The sequence below is a fragment of the Suncus etruscus genome, chromosome X (assembly GCF_024139225.1).
Source record: "Suncus etruscus isolate mSunEtr1 chromosome X, mSunEtr1.pri.cur, whole genome shotgun sequence".
Lineage (NCBI taxonomy): Eukaryota > Metazoa > Chordata > Mammalia > Eulipotyphla > Soricidae > Suncus > Suncus etruscus.
The window spans coordinates 53,594,311-53,616,137 of NC_064868.1; the positions used below are offsets into that span (position 1 = coordinate 53,594,311).

Sequence of the window (21,827 nt, forward strand, 5' to 3'; positions counted from 1 at the left end):
CTTGGAATATCTGGAAGGAGGAAGGGAAAGTTGCAAGTAGGGTGTGCTATAAACTGACTATGTGCCTAAAAGGATGATTAGGGCTCTCCACTGTGCATTCCGTGTACTTGGCATACAGAGGCTCTCAGTACGCCAATAAAACAGAATACGAGTGTATCGACCAATATTTGAAACTTACTGAAGGTCCCAGAACTTGCTAATTATCTGTAATCCTCACAATCTCCCTACCCGACAGTTATAGGGACCTCCACTTCACAGAGGGTCAGGAAAAATGATTTTTTGCTTTTGGGCCACCCCCAGTCATGATCAAGCGTTACCTCCTGGCTCTGCACTCAGGAATTTCTTCAGGAGGTGCTAGGGAACCATATGGGACACAGAAAATTGAACCTGGGCTGACTGTGTGCAAGGCAAGTAAGCGCTCCAATCCCAGAGCCATGAAAATTGATGCTTGGGAACAGAAATTCCTGATTCTCCCCAGACCCAGATCTTTGTAATCTTTTTGTCGTTATTTTGGGGAAACAACTGGTGGTACTCAGGAGTTATTCCTGGCTCTGCACTCGGGAATTACTCCTGGCGGTGGAGATGCTGGAGATCAAACCCAGGTCAGCCAAGTGCAAGAAAAATGCCCAAGCCCTGTTTGTGATTTTTAAGTACTTTGTCCAGGGCCTTTGTCTGTCAAAGATTTATTAAGCACCTACTGTGTACCATAACTTCCCAGTACACTAACCCAGTTTTAGAAGACCGAGTACTAACTAAACGTTCCCAAGACAGCTGGGCGGCTGGACTGTGGGTACCAAAAGGGCGAGATGTCTGGTGTGTACCAGAATCATGCTGTTGGACCTCACATTGATTCAAGGCTTTGGTGGAGGAGGCATGGCTTAAGTAAGGCGGGAACGTGGTTTGGGGAGCTGGTATTTCAAACGTCGGTCAGCAGGTGGCGCCATTTCACAGTTTCACAGTTTCCAAGACGGCCTGGAGTCAGTTCCTAGGCGCGCTGCCCCGCCATCGTTGCGCAAGCGCTAAGGACTCAAGGAGAGGCTTAAACGCTGGCCGAGGGTTCGTTTGCAGAGAGGGCGTGGACCAACCAAATACTCTCTCGCTGATTTGCCCCGGTCTGGGAAGGCGTGGCTTAGGTGCCGGTTCCCGGAATGAGGGCTGCGGAATCTAGGTTCCCCTTCGCTTAGGAGGCGTGGCTTAGGGCGGGCTCTTGAACCGCCGCTCGACGATTGGTGGCCACACATGGAGGGCGTGGCCTGACCGTCCGTCCGTCCTTCGTGCGGTCACTTCCTGTGGAGTTTCCCCAGCCCAGGGAGGAGGGGGAAGAGGACGGGGGGGGGTGGGGAGGGCGACCGTCCGGGGTTAGGTTGGGGGGTGTCGGTTCGTTCTGGACGGAGCATGACTCACGGCCCATCCCATGTCCCCGACGCCCGCCCGCCCGCGCAGAGCTCGCTCCAGGGTTTAGCGGAGGAGGAGGCGGTGGCGAGCTTAGTAGGAAAGAGGCGAGGGGGACTCTTATTTTGTTAGGGGGACCGGGCTAAGGCTCGACCGGCCTGCCAGGGTGAGCCCGGGGCCGGGCGTCATGTCTCAGGCAGCTGAGCAAGCTCGGGACGGCGCAGAGTCCGGCGCGGAGGGCCCTCGAGCCGTGTTCGTGCTGTTGGAGGAGCGCAGTCCAGCCGAGTCGGCCCAGCTGCTCAGGTGCGGGGCCTCCCGGGGCGGGTAGTGCTGACTGGGGTTCCCAGGGACCCTGATCTGGGGCAGCGTGGCTCAGGACTTGGATCGAAGGCCCTCGGCCTAGGCTTGGAGGACATCGGGGTGCGGATCTTGGAGGAGGGATGCCTAAGGAGTCTAGAGATGGCTTCTTTGGACTGAGGCATTCTTGAAAGTGTATTAAGGAAGGCCTGTTTCCGATACGAGGACCCTCACCTTGACCTCGAAGGGTCAGTTTCTTTGTATCCTAAAACGTGGTTTGGGGTAGCTGAATTGGAGAGACTGGAACTCTAGTTAGAGGCTAAATTGAGGGTCCTCGAGTTAGGCGTGAAGAGCGATAAATTTGAGTGACACTCTGAAGATGAAGTATTACTTTAGAGAGATTTTTCCCCCCTCTGGGTCAGAGAAGCGATCCTGGGTACTGTATTCGGAGCTTGACAACTCCCAGTGATAGGTTTCTGGATACTTTGAATCTGGAGGAATATAGGGATATCTGCCATAAGATGTGTAGATCTAGCTTTGTGAATAAGAGAAGCAGAATTTATCAACATCAGAAAGAATATTTCTTTCACTCAGTCCACCCAGTTGGCAGGGCCAGATCCCAGGGCTAGAGTAAAAACTTTCTTCCAGTCCCAAACTAGGGCCTGAATGGGAGACAGGTAGCTAGTTCATGAAGCTGGTACTACCTCTAATCTCAGAGTAAAGGGCCTCCTATCTTGGGATCTCAGAAGAGATTTCTTCCTGCTGCCACCTGCCCTAGCTTCTCAGTCAGCACTGTCCACTTTGTGCACACACGGGCATGCACACACATGTGCACAGTTCTTTTTGTTTGTTTTGGGCCACATCTGGCAGTGCTTGGGTTACTCGTGGCTCTTTGCTCAAAAATCACTCCTGGCAGGCTTGGGGGGTACCATATGGGATGGCGAGGATTGAACTCAGCTGCATGCAAGGCAAACACCCAACCCGCTCTGGTATTGCTCTGGCCCCTTGTACATAGTTCTTTTTATCTCCCTCTCCCCTTGTCTCTCAGGCCCTGGAGATAATCTTGACTCTTTCCCTAGAAATGGAATGAGCACCAATTGCACCATCCGGCCTAGGTGGATCCTGTCTTGACTTCTCATCCTCACTTCTATGACTATAAGTCACCTAGGAAGTCCTTGCCCACCCTATTCATACCATACTCACCCCAGTGCTCACCCTTCTCTCCCATCTGTGCAGTGGGGGGTTTGCCCACTGTGGGCCTGGGATTGGGCTGAGTTCAGCAGCTCCAGAACTTCCTCTTCTTGACTTCCTGGGTGGTTTTAGGGCCCCATCTAAGGAGTGAGGAAAGGAAGGAAGACAGCTCCTTGGGGGAGAAGAGAGAATTGTTTTTGTTTAGGGACAACACCCAGCAATGCTCAGTCAGGGGTTACTCCTGGCTCTCTGCTCAGGGAAAACTGGTGAGCTCAGGGACCATATGGGATACTAGGGATTGAACCCAGGTCAACCATGTGCAAGATAATTTTCCCACCTGCAGAACTATTGTTCCAGCCCCGAGGAGAAAATTCTTGTCAAGTAAAGTCACCAACAGTATCTCAGGATTTGAAATCTTTGACAAAATTCAAAGCTGCAGTATCTGTCCATGTAATAATACCCTCTCCACTGTAGGATCCCATCTGGAATGGGACCTTTTTCAGAAAGTGATTCATTAGCTTTTGCTGCTGTCTTCCTAATAATTGAGATCATCAAAATAGTTGGACTCATCAACAGAAGGAATAGTCTGTGCCTTCTTTGTGTCTGAATAGGAGGTGTGCATGTGTTTCTCGGATGGCTCCAAAGACCAATACTGGCTCTAGCCAGACTCCTGTGGGTTGAGAGTTTTAATCCCATTGGATGGTCTCATCCAAATTCACCCTCTCATTCATCCAAGTTGCCTTTGATATTTTCATTTTATATTTGGAAAGTCTGCATCCCAAAGAACTCTGCTGGGGAATGTTGGGGGGTGAATCTTTTGCCAAGTGGTGAATTCTTCCGTTAAGTGAGTCATCAGCCAGCCCCGGTTTTCTTTGTGATGCATTTGGTTTGTATTATAATGAATTGTTAGGCCCAGGGTTGTCTGGACCCCCCTCTTGTGGTGTATGGACAAAGGTGGCATCTCCTTCCACTGCCAGGAAAACCCCTGGGGTGGGAGTAGTAGGAGGTGGGACTGAAAGAACTCTGCCAAGTCAGGAATTCTGCGTGAATCAGCATTCCAAAATCATTTCCTATTTTCCTTAAATCCTGGTTGTGACTTGTGAGGGTTAGAGAGGGAGGAATTGGGAGCCAAGTGCTCTTTATCTTAATTTTAATGGCCTAAGGCAGGAACACAAAAAAGGAGGGGGTGGAGAGGGGAGACTCCTGGAAATCTTTGGGGGGCAGCCTTCACAGAGTGGTAAACTAAGAAGGATCACATGCATTTCCTGTTGCCTTCATTTCTTGTGTGCTCCCCCTCTCTGGGAAATGAGGTCTCCTTATAATCACTGACCGTCATCCCTATTTCCCCCATCCTCTCAGCCTGAACTCTTTACTTCCTGAATCCGGCATTGTTGCTGACATCGAATTAGAAAACATCCTCGATCCTGACAGCTTCTATGAGCTCAAAAGCCAACCCCTGCCCCTCCGCTCAAGGTATGTCTCATCTAAGGCACTCTCCCTCTTTGACTCAGACCCCAGCATACCTTAATCAAGCACTATAGAACCCGGTTTTTGTCAGCTCAAGCCTGTTCTTCCCCCATCATGAATCAAAATAGAGCATCACAAAAGCAAGTCAGAAAAAAATAGGTACCTAAGATAGGATTTCAGAATCTACCAAGAAGGGCTACAGCACAGCAAGTAGGACACTTGCCTTACACCTGGCTGACAAGAGTTGGTATCCCCGCTTGGTCCCCTAAGCTACACCATGTTTGATTCTAGAGCGCAGAACCAGAAGTAACCCCTGAGCGTTGCTGGGGCGGTCTAAAAACCTACAAGTAAAAAATAAAATCAGAAGCTCCCAAGATGCCTCGAGGCTCCCCTCACCCAGCCTGCACTACCTTTTATACACTAGTATTGCCCAGGGTGGGGTGTGGCACCCTCAACCTCATGCCCCCTGGTGGGCAGAGCTTTATCCACCACCCCAGCCCCTGCTTATCCCCTTCCTGCTTGACTCACCCACCTTCTGCTCTGCAGGCACCCCTGCTGGTTGCTTCTTTCCCAAGCTTTTTAAGTCTAAATGTGCTGAATCATTGGCCTGGGCTCTAAGAAAGGGGAGGGGACCTGGAAGAGGGGCTGGAAAAGAGGATTGTGAAACCTCTGAGATTTTCGAGACTAACTAGCCAGCTCCTGGGACCAGAGGCCTAGGCAGGGGACCACGAAGATATTGCATGTATGCTTTAGACCCTGTTTCCCCACCTTCTGGAACTCAGAGAGCACCCCCAGCCCTAAATTCAGCTGAGGATCCCTCTGTATCTGAATGGACTGCCCTGGCATCAGCTCTGCTTCCTTTCTTGTCTCCTTATTTTTGTTTACATATTTACCTGCCTATTTATTTATTTTGAAACCTGAGGGAGCTCACCCATACCTTTTCAGAGGTTCCTCCCAGTTTAGTGCTCAGAGATTACTCCTGGTACTGCTCAGAGGTACTGTGCAGTGCTGGGGATGGAACTCAGGTCTTTAGCATGCAAAGCCTGCATGCTAGTCCATTGAACTAGCTCTGGATCCTCTCCCCACTTTTCCCTTTAATTAGGAAAAAACCCTCTCTGAAAGCTGATCAGTTGTACCTCTTCTCTATATATGAGCAGGCCTAAATCCAGGTTTTACCATACAGATCAAGGATGAAAATGCCCCCATTAGATTCTAAAGCCTGTGCACCCCAGTAGACAGTAATCGTGAGGTCTGGAACCACACCTGATACACCTTGTAGCTCCCGCATTAGACTCTGACCCCCTGATGGCCATAATCCCTGATTACTGTGTCTCTCCCAACAGACCATCAGACCGTGGCCTCTGAGAACAGGGAAGAGGCCTGGTGCCAGTGTTTCTTCCACCCATCACTGTGATCCAGTTAGGCTTACCTGTGGCCCCATATTTCCCATTCCACAGCCTCCCCATCTCACTCCAGGCCACACCAGCCACCCCAGCTACACTCTCTGCATCATCTCCTGCAGGGGGCTCCCGGACCCCTGCCATGTCGAGCTCTTCTTCATCGCGGGTCTTGCTGCGGCAGCAGCTAATGCGGGCCCAGGCCCAGGAACAGGAGAGGCGTGAGCGCCAGGAACAGGCGGCAGCCTCTCCCTTCCCCAGCCCTGCACCGGCGTCACCGGCCATCTCTGTAGTTGGCATCTCCACTAGAGGTCATACTTTGGGCCGGCCACCACCTGCTCAGGTGCCCAGGGAGGTACTCAAGGTAAGGACACACCCAGAGTCTAGGGAAGGATCTGCAGGTCTTTTGGGGGCGAGGGCCCAGGACACTGTTACTGTTGAGTGTCCTGCTTCAGAGGTATTTGTATATGGAGTTGTGGGGGGGGGTGGGCCACTTAGTTGTCTGCGAGTACCAGAAGTATCCTGTGTGCCCCAGGTGGAGCCCAAGGCAAGTGGCTGTGTAGGAAGAGCTCTGTGGCCTTGGGGCGCATGGGAGCTCCTAGGCCATTGGGCAATCTGGAAAACTCCCAGGCTTGTTCAGGGACTGTGAGAGATTGGAGGGGGCAGGCTAGAGACCATGAGTGACAGGGTGCTCCAGAAATCAGGAAGGAGTCTGTTTGCTTGCATTGGGCTAGTTTGAGAGCCTGGGAGGGAGTTCTGGGGGAGGAGAGAAGACAGTTCAAATCCTGAGAGAGGTTTATCAGTATGTAGGGGGGTGGGGAGGAGCCTCAGATTCTGGGGCAGTTTGTGCTGCCTGAGCACAGCACCAGAAGTCAGTGCACTGCACAGATCCCCATTCTTCTATGTCCCCTCCTCCTTTCTCTTGCAGGTACAAACCCATCTGGAAAACCCAACACGATACCATCTACAGCAAGCACGCAGGCAGCAGGTGAAACAGTATCTTTCCACCACTTTGGGACCCAAGCTGGCTTCCCAGGCTCTCACCCCACCACCAGGGGCTTCAAACGCCCAGCCCCTCCCAGCCCCTGAGGCATCCCATGCTACTGGCCCTACTGGCAGTGCTCCCAACAGCCCCATGGCCCTGCTCACCATTGGGTCCAGCTCAGAGAAGGAGGTAAGTGTCTGCAGAGAAATCCCCTAGTTAGTTCTTCCCCCTTAACCCTCCTTTCTTGTTTGCTTTGGAACCATACTTGGCAGTTCTAAGGATTGAGGCCTGGTTCTGTGTTAAGGGGTCACTTCTGGTGGGATTAGGATTACTTATGTGGTTCATGGATCAAAACTAGATTGGCTACATGTAACACAAGCAACCTACACTCTGATATTGCTCCACTCCTGCCTTCTTACTGTGTCCCTTCTTACCTGCTTCCTGCAGATTGATGATGTCATTGATGAGATAATTAGCCTGGAGTCCAGTTACAACGATGAGATGCTCAGCTATCTGCCAGGGGGTTCCACAGGACTTCAGCTGCCCAGCACAGTAAGACCCTGAGATTGGCAGTGGGTCTGAATGAGTCAGGCAACACCACAATCATCAAGCCCACACCTTGTGTTGGTGGGGTATGGAAAAGATATTCCCCGTGGTTTGGACTAGGAGAAAGGAGCCTGGGTGATGAAAATTTGGGTGTGCCACTATGCTTGGACCCTTGGTTTGGGGCTACATAAGGAAGTGGACCTTGGACACATTTCTGTCTCCAGGATGGGGCTTCATGGAGCCATTATGGCATTCTGAGATGCTTCACTCTGGGAGGTTCCAACAGGCAGGACTCATCTGACAATTTGTACCACAAGATCAAGGTCATTGGTATACAAGATGGGAACATGACCAAATGTTTCAAAATTTGGTAGGGTTTGAACCTTGAAACAATTGAAGTGTATTATAATGTCTCTTGCTGTGGATTGGGACAGAAAGTTTATCCCCCTTGTAGATAAAAAGCCCCCCTTATGTATAAAACCACTAGAGCAAGAAATATACCAATAAATTAAAACATGTTTCTAGAATAGTAAATGTACTTACTTGCTTTGATACATACTAACTGGTTGTATCTTTGCTTTGTCCCAGTTTCCACAGCAGATAGGAGTATATATAAAATTGTTACCAGATTAAGGCCAAATGATATAAAATAGTGTATAGGATCAAATCAAACCTGGGGTTTGATTCCCAGCACTCCTTATGGTCCCACTACCAGTGCCAGAAGTACTTCTTGAATGTAGAGCCAGGATTAACCCATAGTATCTCTGGTATGGCCTAAATTTTTTTGAAAATTGTTACCAAATTTGTCCAAACTTTAAAAAATAAGATGGGTTAGAGAGATAGCAGAGTGAGTGGTGTGCTTGCCTTGCATGTGGCCAACCCAGAATCAATCCCCAATACTCGGAGCCTGCCAAAAGTGATCTCTGAATGCAGAGCCAGATTAAGTCCTGAGCACCACTGGATGTGACCCAGAATCCAAAATCTCTAGATGAAACACATCCAGAGATTGGGAACCAGTAAATAGGCATGTGTTTCTAGAAATAAAAGCTTAATTTAGAGATGGAACTCATGTTTATAGATTTGGTTTTTGTTGTTGCCTAGGGCCGTGATGGCAAACCTATGGCACGTGTGCCAGCAGTGGCATGCGAAGGCCTTGCAGCTGGCACGTGGGAAGGTCCACAATTAAGATATGCAGCACGTGTCACATAGTTTTTAGATACTAAAATCTTGTTATTAAGGTTTAATGGAATGCTGGCACTTTTGAGGAAATTCTTTGGTTTTGTGCAGCAGTTTGGGCACTCGGGCTCAAAAAGGTTAGCCATCACTGCCCTAGGGAATTAGGAGAATGCAAAGCAGAGGAAACATCTTGGGTGACAAAGAAACAATAATTTTAAGCAAGATCATCCGAAATTGGACAAGAATTCCTGGGATACGAATGTGTAGGAAGATTCTCCTGGTGGGAGGTTTGGTGTAGGAAGCTGAAACCTGCAGGGAGCCCTGGCTGTTGGGCTGGAGAGATCACATTGTGCCAAAGCTCTTGCCTTGCATAAAGCCTACTCTGAGTCGATCCCTGGCACCACACAATGTCTCCTGAGAAATGCCAGAAATGACCTCTGAGAACTACTGTGTATGGCCCAAAAAGCAAAAATAGCAAACAAAAATATTGGCTATCAGGCTGGAACTCTCCAAAAGGCTAGATTTGGGGTGGAATGTTGCCATGACAATTTCCCAAGGTCTGAGCAGAATAAGCTAGTGGTGTTTCAAGAATTCTAGATTAGAATATTGTGCTCTCATACGGACTAAGGGACCAGCATGTTGCATTAGAGCTAAGCCAGACCTGAGAAAGGCTAGTTTGCCTGCATTGCTGGTGAGTACCTGCTCCAGGCTGGTTAGAGGAGCTTTAAAGGTTGCTGAAGGATTGGAAGTGTTAAGAAATCATGCCAAACAGGTTCCTGCAGGCTTCAGTGCCTCAGCAAAGCAGAGTAGGTCCATTGGATTGTATTCTCCCCTGGCAGGTTCATTGTGTGAAATTGCCTTGAGGGAGAGTGAGTGGTCTCCAGGCATCCAGAACCTTGCTTTGGTGGGGGTGGACAGATCAGGTTCTGGAGTCTGGGGTCTATGGCCCAGCAGCATTTCTCTGTCCTCAGCTGCCTGTGTCTGGGAGTCTACTTGATGTTTACAGTGGTCAGGCCGTGAGTACACCGGCCATTACTGTCAGCAATTCCTGTCCAGCTGAGCTGCCAAACATCAAAAGGGAAATCTCAGGTAAGACCACTCCCTGGTATTCTGTGCCCATAGCCCTGTGTGAATGCCATGTCTTTGAGGTGTGTGTGGGGGGGGCAGTGAAGCAGAGTCTGAAACTATTAGATCTCTGTTTCCTACAAGATTCCTTAGCCTGGAGGCTGGAGAGATAGCACTTCCATAAGGCATTTGCCTTGCATGCAGCCAACATAGGATGGACCCCAGTTAGAATCCCGGCAACCCATATGGTCCCCCGCGCCTGCCAGGAGCGACTTCTGAGTGCAGAGCCAGAAGTAACCCCTGAGTGCTGTCATATGTGACCCCCAAAACCAAAAACAAACAGAAAACAGAGATTCCTTGGCCTATTTTCATCCATTGCCTCTCATCTTGGGTTTTAGAAATAGTTTGTTAGAGTGACCAGAGTGATAGCACAGCAGTAGGGCGTTTGGCTTGCATGTGGCTGACCCAGGACGGACCTCAGTTCGATCCCTGGCATCCCATATGGTCCCCCAAGCTAGGAGCAATTTCTGAGCGCAGAGCCAGGAGTAACCCCTGAGCGTCACCGGGCATGGCCCAAACACAAAAACAAAAAAAAGTTTGTTAGAGCCAGAGTGATATTACAGTGGGCAGGACACTTATCTTGCATGTGGCTGACCTGGGTTCTATCCCCAGCATCTGATATGGTCCTCTTAGTTTACCAGGAGTGACTCCTGAGTGCAGAGCTATGAATAATCCCTGAGTACTATTAGGTGTGGCCGAAAAACAAAAAACAAAAAAAAAAACAGCTTTAATTGGAACTTTGTTAGTTTTTTTGTTTGGGGTCATATCTAATTATTGTGCTCAGAGCTTGCTCCTGACTCTGTGTCAGGGATCACTCCTGGTGGCACTCAGGGGACCCTGTGGATTGTCAGGGATAGAATTCAAGTTGGTTCCATTCTTGCCCTTATCACAAGGACTTTGTAGAGAAATGTCATTGTTGCTTATTTTTGTTTTGGGAGCCATATCTGGCTGTACTCAGGGCTTATAGCTACCTCTGTGCTTAGGAATCACTCTTGGCATGATTCAGAGGACCATATGGGATTCTGAAGATAGAACCAGGTCGGCCACATGCAAGATAAGGATTAAACATGGCTTGGCCACATGCAAGGCAAAACTACCCTACCTGCTGTACTATTGCTCTTGCCCTAGTATTGCTCTCTTTTTTTTGGGGGGGGGGTCACACCTGTTGGCACTTAGGTTACACCTGGCTCTTTCTCAGAAATTACTCCTGGCAGGCTCGGGATCTTATGGGATGCCAAGGATCAAACCTGGGTCAGCTGTATGCAAGCCAAACACCCTATCTACTGTACTATTGCTCCAGCCCCACCACTGTTGCTTTAAGAAATGTTACATTTTGGAGAGATAGCACAGCGGCGTTTGCCTTGCAAGCAGCCGATCCAGAACCAAAGGTGGTTGGTTCGAATCCTGGTGTCCCATATTGTCCCCCGTGCCTGCCAGGAGCTATTTCTGAGCAGACAGCTAGGAGTAACCCTTGAGCACTGCCGGGTGTGGCCCAAAAACCAAAAAAAAAAGAAAGAAAGAAAGAAATCTTACATTTCTAGGTGAGACGATGCTCTTCTTGGCTCAGTGCTTAGGGGTCACTCCTTATGGTACTGGGGCAATATGCAGTGCTATAGGTATTGAACTTGGGGTTCTTGCCAGTAAGTCTTGTACTCCAATTCTCAGAATTCAATCTCTGGCCCCAGTGTCCCTTTTTTGTTGTGGGGAGGGTGATGTTTTGTTTTGGGTCCACAAATGACAGAATTTAGGAGACCAAATGTGGTACAAGGAATTGAACTAGGGTCACTGTTTAGTAAGGCAAGCACCTACCTGCACCTTCAAGCTGATCTAAGGGGCTTCCATCAAGGCACTATATTTTTCTTGAGCCTGAGATTCTGACCATACCTACTTTTTTCCAGAGACTGAGGCGAAGGCACTTTTGAAAGAACGTCAAAAGAAAGACAATCACAACCTGAGTGAGTGAACAGCTCCAAGCTTCCCAGCCTTGCTCTGCTAACCTTCCTTGGGGGCCCTCTCCCCTGATCCCCAATTATTCCTTTTCTCTCTGGGGCCCACTGCTGACTCTTCCACCCTTTCTTCTCTTTTCTTGCCTCCAAAGTTGAGCGTCGCAGGCGATTCAACATTAATGACCGAATCAAGGAGCTGGGCACCCTCATCCCCAAGTCCAGTGACCCGTGAGTCTGGGCTGGGAGCTCCAGTGGAAGTATGGGATGGGCAGGGGACCTTGTTCCCTGCTGAAGGTGGAAGCTGCTTCCAAGCACTTTCGCCCCCCTGACCTTTTTGCACCCACCTGAGCTGACTAATATATTGCCCCTCCCATGCCTTCACCTCCAATTCGAGTACACACCATTATGTTCCCTGAGTTAAATCTGCTCCCTTTCCCCTATCACCTTAGGACATAAGCACTTGGTTTTCTGTTCCTTTTGTACTTTGATTTGTTCAAGCACCCATCTGAGCTTCTGCTTTGTGCTAGGCCTGGAGGATCCCCTAGGAGAGAAACAGACCTGATTCCCTGAATTCATGGAAGTCATTTTTAGAGAGAGCAGATAAGAGCACTAAGAAAAATACATATGGGTGACAGAGTGCTGTGGAAAGGAGGAAGACTTTCCACAAGAAAGTCTTAACAGACTTTCACTCTCTTACCCACTAGAAGAAGAGCTAGGAGAGAATGTTTGGCACGGATACACTCAGAGAGAGGGTGGGCCCAGACTCACAGGAGGAAGTGGGTGGGCTCTAGCTGACGGACAAGTAGTGTGGATAAGGTTGAGTGACAACAGGTTCTTAGGTAGGAATAACTGCCCATGTCTAGGAAAGCTTCAAGAAGCATGTCTATAATGAGAGAGGGAGACACAGGTACAGGACTGGCAATGGATGAGGTCAGAGGGGCTCTCTGAATTCAGGGAATGATGTGCTGTGTGATAGTGTTGAGTATTGGCTTTTCATCAGAACATTCTGGACCTTTAGGTTCTCCCCTCACCTCAAGGTCTAAGGATGTGGGGGCAAACTTCACCTACCTGTTACAATCCTCCCCAGTTCCAAAGAGATTCTATGTACAGGGCTTCATTTTATGGACTTTGGGCCACACCTGGCTCTATGCTCAGGAATCAGACCTGGTGGAGCTATGGGCTGCCATGGATTGAATCCAAGTCAGCTCCGTGCAAGCCTAGTGCCCTATCTGCAATACTGTTGCTCTAGCCACCAGCATGCCTTTCTTATCCCCTTGCCCCCAGGGAGATGCGCTGGAACAAGGGCACCATTCTGAAGGCCTCAGTGGATTATATCCGCAAACTGCAGAAGGAGCAACAGCGCTCCAAAGACCTAGAGAGCCGGCAGAGATCCCTAGAGCAAGCCAACCGCAGTCTGCAGCTCCGAATTCAGGTACAGAAAGAAGGACGCAGTCTGAGGCAGCGGGTACACAGAGGTGGGGGATGGGACTTCCTATAAGCAGAGGTAGGGGAGACTAATATTTTCCCTCCTGGCATGCTTGAGAGGATCTCCAGGTTTTTTGGCACAGTGATGATGATGATGGTGATGAGAAACAGGAATATTGACATGTGGACAGGAGTAACATGAAGATTGCCTCACAGATTTAGCATGGCTCTCGTATCATGCCCTGTGACAGCCTTATGTCCATTTACTAAGGAAATCCTCATGACAACCATATCAGACAGGAGTCACTACTATATCCATTTTATAGATTGGGACTTTGAGGTTCAGGGATGATAAACAACTTGTATGTATGTATGTATGTATGTATGTATATCTTTGGAATGCACCTAGTGGGGCTCAGGGCTTACTCCTGTTCTGCGTTCAGGGGTCACTCCTGGTGGGTCAGGGGACCATATGTGGTACCAGGAATAGAACCTGAATTGGCCATGTGCAAGGCAAGCACCCTGCCCATTGCACTATTGCTCTGGCCCCGTGACTTTTCTTTTTTCTTTTTCTTTTTCTTTTTTTTTTTTTGGAGGGGGCCACACCCAGTGACGCTCAGGGGTTACACCAGGCTATGCACTCAAAAATTGCTTTTGGCTCGGGGGACCATATGAGATGCCGGGGGATCGAACCATGGTTCATCCTAGGTTAGCGCATGCAAGGCAAACGCCTTACCACTTGCACCACTGCTCCGGCCCCTTCATGACTTTTCTTGATATTCTGACTAATAAGGGCAGAGATTGAATTCTAAGTAAAAGGATTCTGCCCTCTGAACCATTATATATTATACTCTCGTGTCTCTGGGGTACTCAGAACCCCATCTAATTCTCCTCCCTCACCCTACTTCTTTGCAGGAGCTAGAATTGCAGGCCCAGATCCATGGTCTGCCAGTATCTCCCAACCCAGGGCTGCTCTCCCTGGCCACGACTTCAGCCTCGGACAGCCTGAAGCCGGAGCAACTGGATGTGGAAGAGGAGAGTCAGTCCAGCCTAGCAACGTTCCATGCATCTGGGGGACCAGGATCTAGTGCTCCCCATCAGCAGCCCCCCGAGCCACCTTCAGATGCCCTTCTGGACCTGAACTTTCCCAGTGACCATCTGGGGGATCTAGGGGACCCCTTTCATCTCGGGCTGGAGGACATTCTGATGGAGGAGGAGGAAGGGGTGGTGGTGGGACTGTCGGGAGATGTGCTGTCCCCACTCCGGGCTGCCTCTGACCCCCTGCTCTCCTCCGTCTCCCCTGCAGTTTCTAAGGCCAGCAGCCGCAGAAGCAGCTTTAGCATGGAGGAAGAGTCCTGATCAGGCCTCAACCCTCCCCTGGGACTTCCCCACCCAGGAAAGGAGGACACTGAGAATGAGGCCCTGCCTTTCCTTCCCCCCTCTCTTGAGACATCCCAGCCCAGGTGTTCTGGGGTACTGGATAGATGAGGCTCCACCTTCTTTAGTCAAGAGGAGGGACCTGATTAGGCCTTGCCTTTCCTCCCAGAAAGAGCACGTTGCAAGTTTTGCTGTAGAAGGGAAGGCCTATGAGCTCTGGGAACCCACCCCTACATATCACAACTTGGGACTCGCCCTTGCCCAGTTGAGGGAAGGAAACAGGCTGAGATCTGTCTCTGTTCCTTAGGAACTCTTTCCTTCCTGAGAGTCCCACGAAAGAGATTTATCAGGATGTTGGCCCTAGTCGTTCTCTTAGAACCTCTGGTCTCATCCATCCTGACAAGAAAGTAGTTGAAATGGTGGAGGTCTCTCCATGGGGGTTCAAGTCTTGTCCCTTTCCCATGAAACTTGGTCTGCCCAAGACAGGGGCAGGAAGTGTGGGGGAGAGCCAAACCCATCACCTAGGAATTCAGTCTGGGCTACCTTCTAGCAATGGAGGAGCCCTGCCCTTCCTTCCCTATAGGATTAACTCAGCACAGGTATTTGAGGCTGGGAGGAGTCCGTCAGAAGAACCAGACACCAAGTAGAGATCACAGACCTTGTCTCTTAGCCACATCCCATCCAAGCATTCCACATTGCATGGAGGAGTAGTACTTAAGCTCCCCCGCCTTAACCTGGGACCAACTTGACTTAACCTAGGAGGCCTGTGAGCCTACTTTCCCCTTGGAAAATGGGGCGGGGGGCAGTCTTGATGTTTGGTGGATTTACAATCTAGATATAGATCAGGGGAGAAAGTCATACCATCTCCTCACAATTGGACAGTCATGCCACCTTGGAGGTCACTTTGTGGGTAGGTGATGGGGATTACAGGGTACTGAATGTGGACTCTTAAGAATGAGTACCCCATTACCTTGTTTAATGTATAGAGGAACCAGCTAAGGGCCTTTTAGGGGGAGATTTTCTCAGCTCAGAAAAAGTGAAAGGCAGAGACTTGGAGGGAGATTGTATATGTACCCCCACTTTTGTCTTATATTTTTTATTGATCCCCTACTCAGAAGCTAGGTCACAGTCCACCTTTGGTCTTCACCCAGTTATTGGTATGGAGGAATCATCTCTCTATTTCAGAATAATTGAGGGACATCCTTACCTATCCCCACACCTCCAATCACATGTTCCCAAAGTTGTCATCTTTGAATATTGGGGGCAAGCTCCAAGGAGAGTGTGCTGAGGGGTCTGTAGGTTTATGATTAAATAATAAATGCTAGGCGTGTTTGATGCGCTTTTAACTTTGGCACCGAGTCTCCTGTCCTTGCCTTTGATTCCAGTGAACTTGTGCAATGGCTGGGAGGGAGAAAGGCTCTTGGAAGAAACTTATTTAAGGGGATCAGGTGATAGTTCAGTGAATACCATATTTTCCGATGTATAAGACGACCCCCTAATTTTACAGTTAAAACATGGGTTTAGGCCTATATTCGCTGTATCAGACAGAACGTTCCTGTGCTGCAACTGTATGTACCACAGTGAGCCAATCACAACAAGCAAAGTTTCAAAGGTTATACTGTAATAGACTTCTCTGACTCTGGCCAATCTGAGCAGGCTTTTGACAGTGTAGATTCGGGTCCAGAACATTGTCTAATTTGCATGCATAAAAAACCTGCTTGGATTGGCTGAGTTAGAGAGGCGATCTGAGCAGCCTTGCAGTGATTGGTGCAGGATCGAGTTGGAAAATTCGTTTCGTGGCAATATCCAGACTATTTTTATTTAGTGGCATATAGAAAAGTTTTTCAGGATATACTCGGCATATAAGATGACCCCGATTTTCAGTTGACTTTTTCATTTCAAAAGTCATCTTATATGCCGGAAAATATGGTAGGTGCTTCTTGTACACAGCTGACCTAGGTTCGATTTTTTTTTTTTTTTGGTTTTTGGGTCACACCTGGCAGCACTCAGGGGTTACTCCTGGCTCTACACTCAGAAATCGCCCCTGCCAGGCTCAGGGGACCAAATAGGATGCCGGGATTCGAACCACTGATCTGCATGCAAGGTAAATGCTTTACCTCCATGCTATCTCTGGCCCCCTAGGTTCCATCTTTATCACCCTGTATAGTTTCCTGAGTTCTGCCAAAGAAAATCCCTGAGCATGGAGCCAAGAATAAGCTCTGAGCACAGCCAGGTGTAATCTAAAAAAGAAAAGTGACTGGAACCAAGTGATAGTACAGTGGGCAGGGTGTTTGCTTTGCACAGGATGGATCCAGATTCAATCCCCAACATCTCATATGGTCTCCTGATCCTACCAGCAGTGATTTCTAAGTGAGAGTCAGGAGTAACTCCTGAGAAATGCCAGGTGTGGCCCAAATCCCCCCAAATAGAAAAATGATTGTAGGGTACTTGCTTTATGCACAGTTGACTTAAGGTTCAATTCTCAGGGGGCTAGAGTGATAGCACAGTAGTAGGGTGTTTGCTTTGCTTTCAACCTGGGACCAACCCAAGTTCGATCCTCAGCATCCCTATGGTTCCCTGAGTCTACCAGGAGTGATTTCTGAGTGCAGAGCCAGGAATAATCCATGAGTGTTGCTGGGTATGGGCCCCCAAAAAACCCATATAAAATAAGAGGTACAGGGGCAGGAGCAGTGGCACAAGGGTAGGGCGTTTGCCTTGCATGCAAAGTGCAATTCGATTCCCTGGCGTCCCATATGGTCCCCCAAGCCAGGAGCGATCCTGAGCGCATAGTCAGGAGTAACCCCTGAGCATCATTGGGTGTGGCCCACAAAACAAAAGGTTCAATCCTTAGCATCCCATATGGTTCCCTGAAGCATCATCAGGAGTAATTCCTGAGTACAGAGCCAGGAGTAACCTTCAACACTACAGGTGTGGCCTAAAAGAAAAATAAAAAAGAAGCCTGTTTTTTTTCTTTTTTTTTTTTTTTGGTTTTTGGGTCACACCAGGAAGTGCTCAGGGGTTACTCCTGGCTCCACTCTCAGAAATTGCCCCCGGCAGGCTCGGGGGACCATATGGGATGCCGGGATTTGAATCACTGTCCTCCATGCAAGGCAAATGCCCTACCGCTGTGCCACCTCTCTGGCCCCAGAAGCCTGTTTTTTTTTTTGTTTGTTTTGGGCTCATACCTAGCAGTGCTCAGATGTTACATAAAAATCCTGGCATTGAGGCTGGAGAGATAGCACAGTGATAGGGCATTTGCCTTACACACAGACGATTCAAGATGGACAGTGGTTCAAATCCCAGCATCCAATATGGCCCCCCGTGCCTGTCAGGAATAAACCCTTGAGTGCCACCGGGTGTGACCCAAAAACCAAAATAAAAGCTGACATTAGGGTAAGTGCCCTACCTGCTATACTATCTCTCCGGCCACAGATGAAACCTATTTTAAAAAAAGAAAATGGATACAAAAATAAAGTTGGAGGGAGGTGGAGAAAACAGTACAAATAAGAATCAAGCATTCCCTCCCCTTTTTTGTTTTTGGGTCACAACCAGTTGTGCTGGAGACTACTGACTTGGTGCTTGGGGTGGTGTCCTGAGTTTCGTGCAGTGTTGGTGCTAATTCTAAGGCTCCTACAGGCAAAGCATCTATTCCAGCCCTTTAAACTATCCTTGATCCAAAAAAAAAAAAAAAAAGAATTTTTGTTGTTTTTGGTGTTCAAGGGTTATTCCTGACTCTGCACTCAGAAATCGCTCCTGGTTGAGGCTAGAGAGATAGCACAGCAGTAAGGCATTTGCCTTGCATGTGGCCAACCCAAAACATACCTGGGTTCAATTCCCGGCATCCCATATGATCCCCCAATCCTGTCAGGAGCGATTTCTGAGCACAGAGCCAGAAGTAACCCTGGAGCGCCACTGGGTGTGGCCCCCCCCCAAAAAAAAAAACAAAAAGAAAGGAAAGAAATTACTCCTGACCAGCTCAGGGAACCATATGGGATGCCAACTATAGATCCCAGGTTGACCACATGAAAAACCCTACCCCCTGTGATATCATTTCGGCCCCAATGGGACCTTATTCAATGCCAGGAGGATACCATATTTGTGTTTGCTTTTTGTGTCATAAATTACTTCAATTCTAGTACCTAAACCCTTCATTATCTCCAGTTTTTGTGGATTGGGCAGCCAGGTGGCTTCACTGGGTCCCTTTGGCTAGTATGGCTATCAGAGTACCCTTTGCAAAGCAGGACTGAGCAAGGTTGTGCTCTGAGCACTCACTGATATTGTTCCAACTAGGTTTTAGCCTTTTTTAAACTTTAGTTCTTTTTAGTTTATTATGTTTAGTGTGTATGGCTTATCCCTGATGTAAGCCACGGGTGCCCTCAGACCTTAATCTATGTGGTTTTCTGTTAGGCACACTGCATTCTCTTAAAATCTAATAATGGATGGGACATACTTTCAATGTCTAGGCATTCCCCTGATGAAACTAGGAAGTTACTCAAAAAGAAGATTGCAAAATTCCACATGTATCAGGATGGAGAGATCACTGTTGGGCAGTCTCCAAAGCACCCTACTACAGATGCATTGTACAGATGCAACAACAGAGTTGAATTTATCTAGTACATCTTGATCTTCACTCAGACAATCTAATTGTATCTGTCATGAAGGCTCAGACCTGCTGTTACTCCAGAAGCAATGAGCACTTCTGATCCTCAGATCTTGGGTTCTTTCTTGGTAGGGGACTAATACCTGGCAGTGCTTGGGGCCTGCACCCTGACATGATGTTCAAGGCAACTTGATCAGTGATGAGGATCAAGTTCAGGGCTCCTACATGCTAAGCCTGTATTTCAGCCCTTTACACTATCTCTCAAGCCATTTTAGTTCTTGGTTTTTAAATACTGTTATCTAAAAATAAAGTGAGGATGCTTTGAAGAAATGGCTTACTTGAAGGCTAGGTAGAGTGGAGAAAGACAGGTGATCCTCCTGACATGCCATGTTATAAGGAAGTAACTAAGAAAAAAAGATGGGGGACCAGGGAGCTAACTCCTGCGTGCAGGAGCCCTAGGTTCAGTCCCTGGTACACATTGTCCCATGAGCACCACAGGAATTATTCCCCTCAGCACAAAGCCAAGTGTGCTTGGGAGGTCAAAACACCAGCAAGCAAGAATGGCAAAGAGCAAAATCTGACCCTTAGTGAAGGAAAGAAAAATTTGATCCTGTAAAACTGTGGCTGAAATCTTTTTTTGTTTTTGTTTTTGGGTCACACCTGGCAGCACTCAGGGGTTACTCCTGGCTCTACACTCAGAAATCGCTCCTGGCAGGCTCGGGGGACTATATGGGGTGCCGGGATTTGAACCACTGTCCTGCATGCAAGGCAAATGCCTTACCGCTGTGCTATCTCTCCGGCCCCTGTGGCTGAAATCTTAACTAAAGTTAAGCCTTATTAATGTATGTCTTGTTTTAAACGTAAGTAAAATTATATTTAATCTTGCGGGATTTTAACTGACACTGTGGAATGTAGTTCTTTGGAATAGAGTTTCAGAGTATAATCGCAACCTCAGGTTTTTAATCATTTGTTGAATGGATTAAAGTCCACAACCCATACTGATCTCTCGGCCTCATTTCAATGAAATAAAAATATGTCTTACCCTCCTTCTTTGTCCTGAGTATCTCATTGAGTTATGATGAACTCAGGAATAACAAAGTCAACTTGGAAGAGTTCCTGTGGCCAAAGTTGGAATAATCTGAGCAATATAAAAATGAAAACTAGTACAGGATTTTAGGTGCTTGCCTTGCACATGGCAGACTCTGGATCTATTTCCAGCATCACATATGGTCCCCCAAGTCTTGCCAAGAATGAGCTCCAAACACTGCCAGGTGTGGCCCAGAAACTAAAAAAGAGATTATTGGATAATAGTTTAGTAATAAGTAGTGAAACCATACCTATATTGCAAGTGATAATATTGAATAAATAAGTGCTTGAGATGGGACACTTCTGCTTTATGTAATTAAGTCCAAATATGAATATAGAAGAAATGTGAGAAATAAAAAAATTACCATTAGAATGCCACAACAAGAAGTGCTTGGACTGGATCCACTCAATGCTAAAATTAGTAAGCACACACTTTGCTTGTTCACCTAGAGTGCCTAGAAGATTCAGGGGCCACTCAGCTAGCCCTGAGTTCAGTGAATGTGAGGACTAGCAACTCCAGAGACATTAGGGCATGATTATTGAGCTGATTTCTGGCCTTCCGGCAAAACTTCAGAATGAAAACATAGTTGCTTTGAAGAAAAGGGTAAACACAATAAGTAGCTTCCCAGTGAAGAAACCTAGCAGACACCACTTTTTATTTGTTTTTGGTTTTGGGATCACACCCAGCTGTGCTCAGGGCTTACTTACTCCTGACTGCTCTCAAGGATCATTACTGAAGAGGCTCAGAGGATCCTATGTGATGCCAGGGATCAAATCATGGTCAGCTGCAGTTAAGTAAATGACCAACCTGACCCTATCTTAACTAAGAGGTGTAAAATGAGCTGTTGTTGTTGTTGTTGTTGTTGTTTTGAGCCATATCCGGTAGTACTCAGGGGATACTCCTGGCTCTACACTCAGAAATCTCTACTGGCAGTGTTGGGGGGCCAAATAGGTTGCCTGGGACCAAACCTGGGTTGGCCATGTCTGAGGCAAACGCCCTACCACTGTGCTATCGCTCCAGCCCTGAAAATGAGCTTTTTTGGTGTGATGCTGGGGAACAAACCCAGGTCTTTTGAATTAAAGGCATGAGCTTTTACCACTGACCTACATCCCTGGCCCAAAAGATGAGTGTTACGATCTCATGATCACACTGGTTCGAAAAATAATGTCCATTCTGAATTCAGAAACATGAATTATAATTTCATAGTGGTGGGCTAAATTAAAATTTCTGACTTCAGAACCAGAAATATGACCTAAGAAGCAGGAACTCTGGTATGAAAATTTTTTACCACATTAATACAATTGTGATGTCAGAATCATGACTCATGATCACACTGGTTTGAAAAATAATGTCCTAAAACAAGTTGCTCTCATATCCAACTTGTTATGGTGCAATGAGAACAACATTTCAATTTCATACTATTTAAAAAAATATACCCTATAACCCCAATGTAAATGTGAGACAATATCAGAGAAACCCAAACTGAGGGTTTAAACAATATATTTAAACAATATTCAAAATTGTCAGGATCAGGCTGGACAGATTGAAGAAGTGTTAAGGCATTTGCCTTGCCCACAGCCAATCTTTTTTTGTTTAGTTTTCTTGAGCCACACCCGGTGACACTCAGGGGTTACCCATGGCCCTGCACTCAGAAATCGCTCCTGGCTTGGGGGACCATATGGGAAGCCGGGGGAGCGAACCATGGTCCGTCGTATGTCAGCCGCATGTGCCACCACTCCTGCCCCCATCCCACAGCCAATCTTTTTTTTTTTTTGGTTTTTGGGCCACACCTGGCAGTGCTCTGGGGTTACTCCTG

The 21,827-nt window shown here is 47.9% G+C and overlaps 1 protein-coding gene across 4 annotated transcripts; it reads left to right on the forward strand.

Moving 5' to 3' along the window:
- Positions 1-1,357: 1,357 nt before the first annotated feature.
- TFE3 (transcription factor binding to IGHM enhancer 3) lies at positions 1,358-14,985 on the forward strand. 4 transcript variants are annotated; one of them, XM_049767248.1, is made up of 10 exons: positions 1,358-1,695; positions 4,240-4,353; positions 5,805-6,108; positions 6,673-6,918; positions 7,177-7,281; positions 9,423-9,540; positions 11,475-11,531; positions 11,675-11,750; positions 12,807-12,954; positions 13,863-14,985. In XM_049767248.1, the coding sequence occupies exons 1-10, from the start codon at positions 1,580-1,582 to the stop codon at positions 14,304-14,306; spliced, it is 1,728 nt and encodes a 575-aa protein (XP_049623205.1). In that variant the 5' UTR covers positions 1,358-1,579; the 3' UTR covers positions 14,307-14,985. The 4 variants fall into 4 exon arrangements, with proteins under 4 accessions (XP_049623205.1, XP_049623206.1, XP_049623207.1 ...); XM_049767250.1 differs by having other exon boundaries at positions 1,561-1,695; positions 5,870-6,108; XM_049767249.1 differs by lacking the exon at positions 7,177-7,281.
- The last annotated feature ends 6,842 nt before the right edge of the window (positions 14,986-21,827 follow it).

Coding starts and splice junctions, on each gene's coding strand:
- TFE3 (XM_049767248.1), top strand. CDS start 1,580: ATGTCTCAGGCAGCTGAGCAAGCTCGGGACGGCGCAGAGTCCGGCGCG. Junction 4,354..5,804: donor CCCCTGCCCCTCCGCTCAAG/GTATGTCTCATC, acceptor CCCATTCCACAG/CCTCCCCATCTCACTCCAGG. Junction 7,282..9,422: donor GACTTCAGCTGCCCAGCACA/GTAAGACCCTGA, acceptor CTCTGTCCTCAG/CTGCCTGTGTCTGGGAGTCT.